Here is a 12,938-nt window from a genome sequence, read left to right on the forward strand (position 1 = left end):
TTCGCGCAAGTTGTCACGTACGATGCTTGCAAACCGAAGAATCTCCGAAGAAGTTTTGTACGTGACAACTTGCGTGAAACCTTCTTAAATTTTTATCACAGTCTCCACATATGATATCATGACATCTTGACAAGTTTCATGATTTTCGGACTTTGTTTGTTTTTTATAGAATTTAAAAACAACTCGACCGCAAGTTCGTGGTCATGTTTCGTGAACAAGATGTTCAAAATTGGTGGTCTGTTCCTGGATACGGCCTCACATTATACTGAATAACATGAATATTATTTTTCCATTCATTTTTTCATTATTCGAATGACTAGCAGTTATAATTTGAATTATCCAAGAAAAATCAATTAAATAAATTAAATTAAAGAAATATAGAAAAAGTCCGAGAAATATGCCACATTGGAACATGGAGTATCAGGTATTGTATGAGGACTGCAGAAAAAGTTTGGAGATCAAAAGTGAAAAAAAAATGGTTTGCCGAGTGTCAAAAAATGACACTCGGCAAATCACCGCTTTGCCGAGTGTCAAGAGAAGACACTCAGCAAAGGGTTAACGGCGGCTGGCGGCTGCCGGCTGTTAGCGGCGGCGGCCCTTTGCCGAGTGTTCTGGTTTGCCGAGTGCCCGACACTCGGCAACCCTAGTCTTTGCCGAGTGTCAGCTGTTTGCCGAGTGCTTTCTCTCTGGCACTCGGCAAATATCCTCTTTACTTAGCGCCTGATAAAAAGCACTCGGCAAAATACAGGACACTCGGTAAAGAAGCTGTCTCCGGTAGTGGCAGCGTCAGAATTAGGACATGGTGGGCTTGCCATTTCTGATTTCTGCTAGTAGCTTCTGCCTGTGTCACAATAATATCCCTCCATCTCCATCACAATTCACAATCCTGGCATCCTTGCTTGCTTGCTGCCATGGCCATCGTCTCCTCCTAGCTAGCTGCTAGTACTCCTACCTGCTAGTGTTATATAGTAGGAGTACCTCCTCCTTCTCCATCACCAATCACAGCCCCCAGCTAGCTAGCTACCTAGAGATCGAGCTCAGCTCTGTCCTCAACTCACTCGCCCATGGAAGCTCAGCTCAGCTAGCTAGAAGAAAGAGAGGCAGCCTTAATGTTAGATAAAAGACGAACGAAGCTCTATCTCCGTGGTAGCTTAGCTCGACGATCCCCGACCGACCGACCGATCCCAATGGAGGCGCCACCGACACCTCCGTCTGTCACCGAGGACGACGGCGGCTACGTCCTTGTGGACCTGTCCCTGACGCTGGGCCAGGCCTCGCCGCCACCCTCCTCCTCGTCCCTCGACCACGCAACAACCGCCGCCGCCGCTAGTTCTAGCTCCGACGGCGCAGCCGGCGGCGCTGGCAGGGCCGGCGGCGGCGCCGGCGTGAGGCTGTTCCCATGCCTCTTCTGCAACAAGAAGTTCCTCAAGTCGCAGGCGCTCGGGGGCCACCAGAACGCGCACAAGAAGGAGCGGAGCATCGGGTGGAACGCCCACCTCTACCTCCCGGCGGCCGCGGAGACGACGACGACCGCTGCCGACGCTCATCCCGCCATGGTCCCTACACCCATCAGCGGCAGCCACGCGTCCCACACTTGCCGCCCCCACGAGTACACAAGCAGCCACCACCAGCGGGCGCAGCCGGCGGACGGCGGCGCGTCGGCGGCGCCATTGGAGACGATGACGGCGTGGTGGTACGTGGAGGAGGAGAAGCTGAGGCATGTTGACCTCAATCTCAAGCTCTAGCAGTCTATCTATCTACGTGTAATATATACTGTACGTGCTGTTGCTCATGCTGAATATATTATTTATTGTATATGATGCATGAGCTAGTATTATACATATGTTTTTGTACTTTTGATTTCTCTTTGCTTCCTTTTTGCAGATTTTTTTTGTTTTTGTTTTAAAAACTAGTGTGTAAAAAAGTACGTACGTACCGCTACCGATTGTGCAACGGTTTGTTATTGAAAAATGTTGTCAAGCTGTTGTCCAATTGCATACACATACAGTTTGTTATTTTGTTGCATTGGGGGACTGAACTGTACTTGTACTGACTCTGGGTCAGAGAAGATAGTGTAGTAATGTGGCACACTTTGCATCACTAGTGTATAGTTTTTGGTGCCTGCCATATATGCTATGCCTCTCTTTCTGATCAAGAGCTGCAAGAACTACCAACTGTTGTGGACTGATGAATGTTTGCCAAAAACTATATTAAAAGCCTTGATTTACTACCAACTGTTTCGTTTCACTAATAATTGTCTGTTACTTCAAAGAGCTAGCTTGTTCCTGCAAGCAAGAGGCTTATGCTTTCTTATGTGGTTTATCAGTTAGTTTTGAAATAGTTATGAAAAAATAATTACACTGACTTTAAAAACACTTCAATTTAACATCAATAGTCTTTTTCAGATGATCGACACTGTTGATCGGGCACTTATGGATACCGTACATTGGCATTTCCTTGACAAAAAAAAAATCTACACTTTATGTGGGCCCAATTTTGTTGGAGCATCATTAATATGTTGAGATTAATTCATCCGACCCATGTCATTTATTTCATTTCATCAATTATCCATTGTTGCGAAATCCTCCTCATGATGTGGGAGATGAGGAGATTATTTATATCTCTCCAAATGAGACACATGTAAGATATTAGCTAGATATGTACCACATGATGTGGGTCTACATACCTTGGGGGACATTTACTTGTGTTGCAAGCTTTATGGAAGAAGGAAGAGACTTGTATTAGAGTGACAGTTAAGCCTGGGACCACGAAAATAGATAGAGGGAAGAAAAATGGAATGGAGAAGGGGATTAGAGAACAGACCTTGCAAGAAAGCAAGAATAATTCGTCCTCAAGGTTGTGAAGGTGTAGATCCGCATCTTCGATGGCTCCGATCTGAGTTCTACCATCATCTGATGATGTTCTTCTATGTCATAAGGTTGCAGCCAAAAACCTTATTTTTATTGTTGTTCAAGATTTGCATATCTTAATGTATGGATGCCTCTGCTGTTATCTAGAGATAAATTTGTTGTAATCCCATGAGTAAATAGTCGAATAGTGGAAGACGATATGGCTACCTTGGTCTCCTGTGATTTTTACATTGATCTTTTTGGGGGTGTCAAATCTTGGTGTCTTTAGTTGATGCCCTGTTGCTACCTTTATAACTCCATATATGCCAGATGCATGTGTTTCTCTTTGTGAATGGGTTCAGATTTTGGGCTTATTTAATATTGTGTTGAAGTTGCTTCTGCCACCACTGACTAGTTGTGTGTTAGTGTTGTCTGTGGTTGTCCCAACACCCATTAGTCCAACCATCTTGTTTTGGCAAGCAAGATGCTTATTCCACGTATGCCAATAATTGGGAATTTGCTTTTTTCCATTATGTGGTTTCTCGATTATTTGAACTAATTACCCTGAGAAAAAAGAGCTTCAAGTTTAACATTAGCATTAGTCCTTTTCAGATGGCCAATACCTTTGATCGAACAATTATGGAATATGGTACTGTCGGGTTCATAAACCCGGGGTCCCTCGTGGGACGGCTTCACCAGCAAAGGCTCGGCCCCGCAGACGACGTTGCGAATGACACACAACTCCTGGACCGGCCCAAATACCTAAACGATAGGCAGAAGGGCAACCCAATCTCCGACCAAAAGGTCTGGCCGAGGAGGAACGGCGCCCGCTTCCGACTCCGGCCCGCCTCCGGACAGGCCTCTCCGGCCGAAAGGCCTGGCCAAAAACCACTTCCGACTCCGACCCGCGTCTCCGACCGGAGATGTGCCGAACCCCTGCTCACAACTCTTCTCCAACTGGCGTAATCAGAGCCGACTGGGACCAACCGACCGGGGACGCCCGCTCAGTAAGGACCAAGAAACGGACGTAGAAAGTAAGGCAGGGCACTCAAGTCAAACCACGATACCGAGGACCATACCATGTACACCAGCAGGACAGTACCCTGCGACCTTCCTGGCATGACAGAACCTAAGCATTGTTGTAGGCGCCGATATTTTCCCTACAGTGTTGTGGGCGCCATCAACTCCCATACCAGACAAACACGGTAAGGCTCCCCCCACATGCCTCTGGGCATCAACAGTGTTGTGGGCGCCGACATTTACCGTACTAGGCGAACATAGTAAAACCCCCTGCATGCCTCTTGGCATCAACAGTATGGCGGGCACCGACGTCTGCCATACCAGAAGAAGACGACGCAACCTCCCACATGCATCTGACATTAACAGTGTTATGGGCGCCTACAATCATCTTGTACCCGACGGCGTGGGCAACAAGCCTTAGCATACTTATACTCTCCCTCTCTCACTTGTAAGGCCATCCCCTTCATCTATAAAAGGGGATGCGCTCTCTCCCAAAAAGGAGGATCGATCAGTTCATTCACGCACCACAACAGAACCACTTGGTTCAAACCTCAAGCACATGCTCAAACACTTAGCACATAGCGGAGCTCCCTTCACTTTCGGCCCTTCAGACTAGAGTCCGACTGGACCTCTTGTACCACCCCCATCTTTCTCCCTTTCGTTTGTAACCCCACAGCAAACTTCGAGCACCTGAGCTCAAGAATAAAGTCACCGACCGACTCAAACTGAACGTAGGGCATGTTGCATGAACCAGTATAAACCATGTGTCATTGAGTGCTAGGCCACCTCTGATCACAACATACAGTAAAACTACAAATATTTTTGTGTTGGTCACTTTCTGCACCGACTGGTACATTTCCACTTCCATCACAAAGATCCAAACTTGATATGTGGGCCCAATTTTGTTAGAGCGCTCATCTATTGAGATTGATCACATCAATGTCATCTGTGCAACCTAATATTTGACATGACATAAATTAAAATCATTTTATTTCCAGATCTCAAGTCATTTTCTATCATGGGCACAATATTTACAAATCGTGCTGAAGAATCACTTTTTCTGAACAAAAGACGTAATTTAGATACTTGGAGGAACTGATTATTGCTTAGTTAATCAGATTTATAGGAGACCTCATATTTATTAAGGAGAGGAACAATCACCAATGTGAGGGCCCATTTGGCCCATTTATTGTACAACAAAGTATGCAGAGTAGATGCAAAGTTAGGACTTACTACTTTCCTATTGTCTCCTTTAGTATAGAATGCATTGTGCACATATCATGAAAATCAATTCTTGGTTCTGTCATCTAGGACATTGGACAAGCAAATGTTCTGCAATAACTAAGAAAACAAGGAATATTCAACTTCATATTAGTCTATTGTTGATGGGCTAGACACACTAACTCTACCACATCTTTGAACCTAGATCTACCTCCTATACGTCGCCACACATATCTTGATTATTAGCCAAAACCCTAACCTTGATCCACCACCGCCATTGATGCAAATGAGGGTGAAGGAGGGGCCACTGTTTGGGAGGAGGAGGTGCCACATCCGTGAAGAATGACTCATTGATCCAATGGGTTCTTGGTTTAAGTCTACGGTGATGGAGGCCAAAAGCTCCTCACTATGGTCCAATTGGGGATGCTGCAGGCAAAAGAGCTCGACGGATGTCACTATGCAGCCGGAGAACCCTTCCGATATTTGACATAGGTGAGATCGTCATCTTCATCTAGTACTTTGATTGGGGCTTTCGAGTGTAAGGGCAGTCCTAATGGTGTATTGATGATGGTTTCTATCCTCATTAAATGACTTGCCACATAGGCAAAACGCTGACATGGCAACGTAATTAATGAAGAAAGAGAGCAAAAATCCTAGAAATGGTTTCCTCATGAAGAAATCAGGTCTTCTCTTGACCCAATGCACCAAGAAACCATGAAATCGCCATTGAGGAGAAACCACCAGTTTCTAGAGGGCTCGTGCCACACTCACATTGGAGAAAGAAGATAGAGTTGGGAGGGAGAAAGAGAAAATAATTATTACTCATAGAAATCATAGGTTGGAAAGCAGTACTTTTTAGTGCGGTATCCTATGTTATAGAAACTACTAGTTTCTTTTATTGGGATAGTGAACCTATTTCTTTGCAGCTTTCTTCATTATAATCAATTGGAGCTACAACATCTCAACCCAAATGGGATGGTGCATATTGCTGCTTTCATCACCTTGTGTGAGTGTTTCATAGGGATTGAGACCCATATTGTCCTATTCAAGTTGGGGTCTAGCCGACCAAGAAGAACCTTGCTATCCTTGGAGGAGCCAGGATTCAAATAAGGTCCAACACGAGGAAAAAATATTTTGATATGTCGATGGGTTCCTTCCACAAGGGATGGCATTGTAACTGGTTTTACATTGCCAGCAATATCACGTTGATGCTACATGAGTATGTTGGACATCTGTCGAAGGTCCAATTTTCCTGGTCTGGCGTACGTGTCGGTGTACCATGAGGGAAATGAGGTGATGACTTAGATGAGACACATCAAAGATCTGGTGCAGAAGGGTATGACTAGAGTCGACTTAAATTCAACCTTCATTGACCATCAAATTCAGTCAACCAAAGCTTCGAGCCCACCTAAAGTACAAGTTCTCGGTTTATAAAGACTCGACTTGGGAGACTACACCATCCTCGCTAACCACCAGGTGGAGAACCAGTTCGGGAAGCTCTTGGCCCCAGGTATAGACTTGAATGGGTGCCCGATTTCATTTTCAGTTACCAAACCTCCAAGCCGAGTAAATCTTCTCTGGTCTTTTGTTTACATTGATTGTCCGAGTCATATGTACTACATAGCCTTGTCGGGGTGCGTGTGTCTGTGACCCCCTTGCCGACTAGGCTTGTTCGGTTGACTGGTTCATATCGTTGCTGGTTCATTTACGTGAGAGAGTGGTATTGCTGGCTGATTCGCTGCTACAGTGCTCATGCGAGGGGGCTGGCCAGCCAGCCCAGCCAGCCCCAGCCCAGCGAACGAGCTTGGAAGCCGCAAGTCTGAGATGGGTGCTCCGTGAGTACAACACTGCCGCTGCCGCCATTGCCCTCCAAGAAGTGGGAGCAAACTCCTTCAACGCGGGAGCACGGGCTCCACAGGACGAGGAGGATGAAAAAGATGGTTTCCCCCTCATCCAGAGAAGGAAGTGGAGAGAGAGACCACCAGGAAGAAGAGTAGGGAGGCTCTATCTCATAGGCAACGACGTCCTGAGCGGACTCCGCTCATAGGATAGGTGCGGCCTGCTTCGAGCAGAGCTCCGAGCCTCCGATCTATGATGACTTGCATTGGTCCCATCTCCTCCGAACCAGCCGATCGACTCCGATCCACCAGCGCAACATCAGCAACGAGAGCAGCTGAGACGGCTTGGCCGCAGAGGGCAACAACAGTCAGAGTTAACGGGGATCTTGTATCGATCGGATACGTCACCTTCGATCACTAAGCACCGTGAATATTTTACACTTGTGCATGTGAATCTCCGTAGTAAAATTATCAACAGAAGAACGCCGCTGTCATGATTTGTACGGGAAATAGAGCACTCTGCCTTGATTATAAAATTGGAAGGTGTCAGTGAGGAAAAGAGGGAAGAAAACATATGCACCCTAGCTAGACCATTCATGCAACTACACAGTGCTATATCCTGTTGCAACCTTTTCGTCCTCTCTCTCTCTAATTTCTTGTCACATCCCAACAAGTCGATCGAGTTGTTCATGTGGTCATGTCCATGTCCATCCACATAAAAATACTCTTAATCTCCATAGGCTCATGTATACCAGTGCCGAAGAACTAACTGCCATTACTATTTCATAGATCGAACTGATATAAAAATACTATTAATCTCATGATGAAGAGCGAAGACACAACTAATGGACACACACGACACGACATGACACGCAGCCTGTTCGGTTGGTTGGAAGTACTGCTGGCTGGTTTGTGAAGAATTATTGCTGGCTAGTTTATGTGAGAGAAAAATATTGTTCTAGCTAAAAATTTACGATCGTTTACGACAAGCCACAGCCAAATAAACATGCTGACGATTTGCTAGCTACTAGGATGGCACGGCCTGACCCTTATCGAGATGTGCCATCCATTTAACCATCTATAGTTACATGTACTCCATGTAGTACCCATGCATAATGCAACTTCAGATCTAGTAAGACTGTGTCCAAGAAACACGTATGGACACTTAAACTTAAAATAGGTAATAAGAGACTGAAAATCAGCTCTAACAGAGTATCTATATGGAAGACCTATTTTTTTTTGTTGCCTGAGAGGTACAACTTAAATATGGGCATCATTTCTTCTAAAAACCCATTTATAAAAATAATTCTTTTTTAAATCTTGTTATTGAAGAAGATACCGAATATGTATCGAACCTTTGAGCCATCTTTGTGCGGTTTCTGGCCTTTCCGTAGATGTCCGGGAACATCCATTATTATATAGCTCCTCGATGGTGACTTTAGGTCCGTAACACTCACCTCAGGCACTCACACACCATCCAACCCAGCAAAGAACGCAGCTCAGCTCACTGATGCAAGCAAACAAAGCTTGCAAAGCTCACGGTGGTACTGTCGTCTAATGGAGAAGCCTTCTCCTTTTCCTCCTCCTCCTCGTCCTCATCCTCCAGCCACTGCCACCAATGTCGACGACAACTACGTCGTCCGCCTGTCACTGACGCTGGGCCTCAGCTCGCCGCCACGCTCCTTTTCTGGTAGTAATGCAAGCTGCGGCAGCGTCTTCGTCGGCGCGAGGCTCTTCCCGTGCCCCTTCTGCATCTAGGCTAGTTTGGATGGAACCCTGGTGTTGTTGCCTGGGAAAAATGACTGCCTGGATGTTGCCTGTTAAATCATCGTGTTTTGCCTGCTCAGGCTATATCACATATATGTTGTTTGGTTTGAAATATCTGCCAAGCAATTTGATCTTTATTAACTGTGAAAAAATCTAAGTAGGCAACATTGCCTGTGGCCAGGCGATCGTTTTTGTGTGCCTGGGATGCCTGGACCATGCAAGGATACAGGGCTGCAAGTAAACGTCGTACAGGAAGCATCCAGGCCAGGCAGTCTGTGTCCAGGGTAGTATCCAAACAGCCCTTAGTTCGTCACGTCGAAGGCGCTCGGGGGCCACCAGAACGCGCACCGGAAGGAGAGGAGGAGCGCGGGGCGGAACAATGGTGGTGCCCATCCCTACGACCTCCAGGAGGCCACGGCGACCTCCATTGACACGGGCTTGCGGCTGCGGCCAGATGGACACCCTCGTCGAGCCCACCACATGGACGACGACGACGCGGCTGTAGCATTTGGAGACAGCAGCCATGGCGCGCGGCGAGAAGCAAATTAGGCAGGTTGATCTCGATTTGAAGCTCTAGAAGAGCGTGTGCAGTGTGCTTGCATATATTAATTGTACGTAGGTTGATGGGTTCGTAGGGCCAGGGTATCGTTTTGCTCCTGGATCCCGTTTCTTTGTTCCTGTTGCTCTTGTTTTTAGCTTGCATTGCTCTTCTTGGTGTGTGAAGTACGTGCTTGTACCGTTTGCACATATGTTAACTACTAGTAGTAGTCAATGTTTCTGAAGTAGCTGTTTCAGATTGCTACTGTCATGCTCAGCTCTGGGTGAAGCTAGGTAATACCTTACGTACAAATATGCATGCTGCCCGGTAGCATTATCAAATTAAAGTTTGCATGGATCAAGAGAGTATTGAAGATTACAATGCCTGACTGCCCGTGAAAAAATTTTACACTACTATACTAGCGTGCGTATCCTCCATTTGTTTCCATATGATTGCCAGCAGCAACGCATAACAAACATGCTCAAGTGTCTTTGGGACTTTATTTGGGTGTCCCAGCTTACTCCCTCAGTCCCCAAATATAAAGGCGTACACGTATTTCAAAATTCAAACTTTGTTATCTTGACTAACAATTAGCCTAATTATATCAAAGGTATATATTACAAAAGTAGTTACATTAGATTTGTATTTAGAAATATTTTCTCATGATCAAACTTTTTGTTTCTATAAATTATATATATAAGAGAAATTACAGGTCAAAATATGTTCTTGAAGACCGCACCAAGTCAAATCACGCCTTATATTCGGAGACGGAGAGAGTAACTAGCAAATGTTAGACATAGAGTTGAAGCAATGAGGAGTGAAATTAAGCAATAAAAACGCAGGCGGCCCTATCCCAACTTCAATACAAATCATCTACTCCATCCATCTCAAAAAGACGCGCAATTTTAATTTTCCCAAGTCAATCATCGTCATCAAATTTGACCAAATCTATATTAAAAATATACTAATATTTATGTTACCAAATAAATACCAATAGAGTTGTTTGGATCCTTTTATTTTGGGGGAATTGGAATCTACTTAATGAACTAGACTATTTGGCTTGGAATTTGACATTCTACAACTTTCCAAAGTTCATATATAAGCCTAACTTAAATTTATAAGGTGGAAGATGGAAATTGATTCTATAGATCACCATGCTACGTTTCTACTCTGTAACTTATAGCACGCTCTTCGGCTCGCTCCCCTATAGCAGAAATACAACATATAAGTATCTCCCCCATATGGTCAACAATAGTATATAGATATGTTCCGTATACAACCATATTAGCTTAAATGATCCTTGCCTAAAGTGTGATTATTAGAAGGGATTTCAATTCCAATGATCCAAATGGGGTCTTAGATTAATCAGAAATATATTTTCATAGTAGAGACATGAATTCATATTAATACTATTTTCGATAAATTTAATGAAACTAAAAATATTTAATTAGGTCTAAAGATAGAATTACACCCTTTTATTATAAGGGAGGGAGTAGGAGTAGAGTAGGCGTGTGATTCTTTACTGACGGAGGCTATAGGTAGCCCCTCGTAATCATTGTCAGGCGGGCAGCGTCACTACATACAGCACGCAAGCAAACAAAGCCGTAGGGGCTATCTAGCAGCAAGACCACAAACATGAGCGCGACAGCTGCACGGATCAAAAGGACAGTTTTTTTTTTTTGTGAAGATGAGTTTATTTGCTGATGAGAAATTTTGTAGAGGGCTATATACCAATGCCCATCCCCATGGCTCGTAAATTTTCCAAAATTTAAGTTAACCTTTTAGGTCTAAAAATGAAACCTACACCATTATGTGATCTTCTAGATACTTCACAAATTAATGATCGAAGTGGTTATGGTAGATCCTTTTTTTTTCTCAAACTACGCAGGCGTGTCATTTCATTATGTGATATAGGAGAAACACTCAAAAAACAATACAAAGGCAAGGCAAAAGACCCCCACCCTAACTAATCATCTAAGTGCAGAATTAGGCAGGTTGGTGCACAACTTAGCATGGAGGCGACACAATGCAAGGGCAAAAATTTTAGCCACCACCTGTGGCTAGACGTGGTTGGGATCTAGAGCCGTCTGTAAAAATAGGTGCACCACAAAAAAAAATCATAATTTTTCAAACAAAATCATATGAAGATAAACCATATATCAAAGTTGCATACCTCAAAGAGATCTACAACTTTGTAGTCGATAACTTTTTTATTTGGAATCATTTAAATCCTGCAAAAATTGTTTGATGTTCTCAAATTTAAAAATTTAAATTTTTTCAAATGACCTTGGATGGAGAAATGACCAAAACCATAGTGTATATAGAGTCTTCTTAGCCACCACTATAAATTGTTTTTGTAGTAGTGTAATAGAATCATAACTTTTCAAATAAAGTTGAATGAAAGCGTTGGCCATATTTGGCGTAGCTCCAATGTCTTTGGCCCTTGCTATGCAGCGAAGGAGCTTGTAAGGAAAATGGACCCTAGGCCCATTTACTTTGGATTTTGGTGTTTGATGACCAACACAACCAAGTTGGACTAATAAATTTGTAAGTGATTGTTTTGTAGTTCAATAGGGTGCAAGACGTGACTTGGACGAAGGTGACGTGATGATCCGATGATCAACACCTTAAGCAAAACCTTAGGAGCACAAGAGAAGACCCAAAAAATCAAGCAAAGTCCAAGCACGAAGATAGGAACCAAGCCGCACGCAATTAGATCGCGAAGAAACGAGCTCACAGAGGTGATCCGGACGCTGGAGGAAAGTTGGCCAGAAGCTTGATAGTGAAGACGGCGGGGAGCATCTGTGAGAGGCTTGCCGGAAGGCACGTCAGAGACCCACTTGCGCGTGGGGAAGACCCGAGGCTATCCACGGAATTACCCGACCGGGAGCTTGGCCCAAGTGAGGGATTCCTTGCGAGGGGCTCCAACGAGGACTAGGGGGAAGCTTGCGCGCCTCTCGATACCTCAGTAAAAATACTAGAGTCGTCGACAGGAGTTTACATATCTCTACCTTGCTCTTTATCTTCCGCATTTACATTGATTGTATTACTTCTTTTGCGGTAGAGATAGCAACACACTAGCTAAACCTTAATTGCACATTTAGATAGTTTATCTTTTGCATAGGTTTTGCTAGGGTTAGAAAAAGAGGCCATAGTTTAGAAGTAGATTTTTAAGTTGCCTAATTCACCCTCCCTCTTAGGTGTCACGGTCCCCTACAGAGCTAGAGCTGATGAAGCAAAAAATAGTGGATTTATCAACTTCTAGTTTATTTTGAGAGGGGAGAGAAAAACCACTCCTCACTATAGTGCATGGAGGAACCAGAGTCGGAGCTCTACCAAATGAGGCCTTTGTATCAAAGTTGTAGAGCTCGGCGAGGTATAAAACTATGTACTTGATGGATTTTTCATTTGAAATAAATTAGGGGCCAGAATATACATTTTAAGTTTTTAGATTTTAGATTTTTTATTTTTTTTCAAACGACTTCAAATTGGCAACGGATCAGGGATGGATCTAGGAAAATGTCTAGGGGGGCTTCTTCAACCTCTAGACAACTTCAGCCTCTCCTCAAGGCGCATCCATGACAAAAATTTCTAGGGGGGCTAAGGGGGCTCCATGGGTCCAGCGGCCATAGGGGGGGCTAGAGCCTCGCCTGTCCCACCGTTGGATCCGTCCCTACAACGGACTACTTTATACCAAAGTTGTAG

The 12,938-nt window shown here is 44.4% G+C and overlaps 1 protein-coding gene across 1 annotated transcript; it reads left to right on the forward strand.

Annotated features, from left to right (window-relative positions):
- Positions 1-878: 878 nt before the first annotated feature.
- On the forward strand, positions 879-1,980 carry LOC136534213 (zinc finger protein GIS3-like). The gene has a single exon (XM_066526676.1). It carries the CDS (start codon positions 1,110-1,112, stop codon positions 1,743-1,745), a length of 636 nt encoding a protein of 211 aa, XP_066382773.1. The 5' UTR covers positions 879-1,109; the 3' UTR covers positions 1,746-1,980.
- The last annotated feature ends 10,958 nt before the right edge of the window (positions 1,981-12,938 follow it).

Source organism: Miscanthus floridulus, unplaced genomic scaffold, assembly GCF_019320115.1.
Source record: "Miscanthus floridulus cultivar M001 unplaced genomic scaffold, ASM1932011v1 os_1686_1_2, whole genome shotgun sequence".
NCBI classification, from domain to species: domain Eukaryota; kingdom Viridiplantae; phylum Streptophyta; class Magnoliopsida; order Poales; family Poaceae; genus Miscanthus; species Miscanthus floridulus.

What these genes read in the sequence shown, in the direction of transcription:
- LOC136534213 (XM_066526676.1), top strand. Translation starts at nt 1,110, where the DNA reads ATGTTAGATAAAAGACGAACGAAGCTCTATCTCCGTGGTAGCTTAGCT.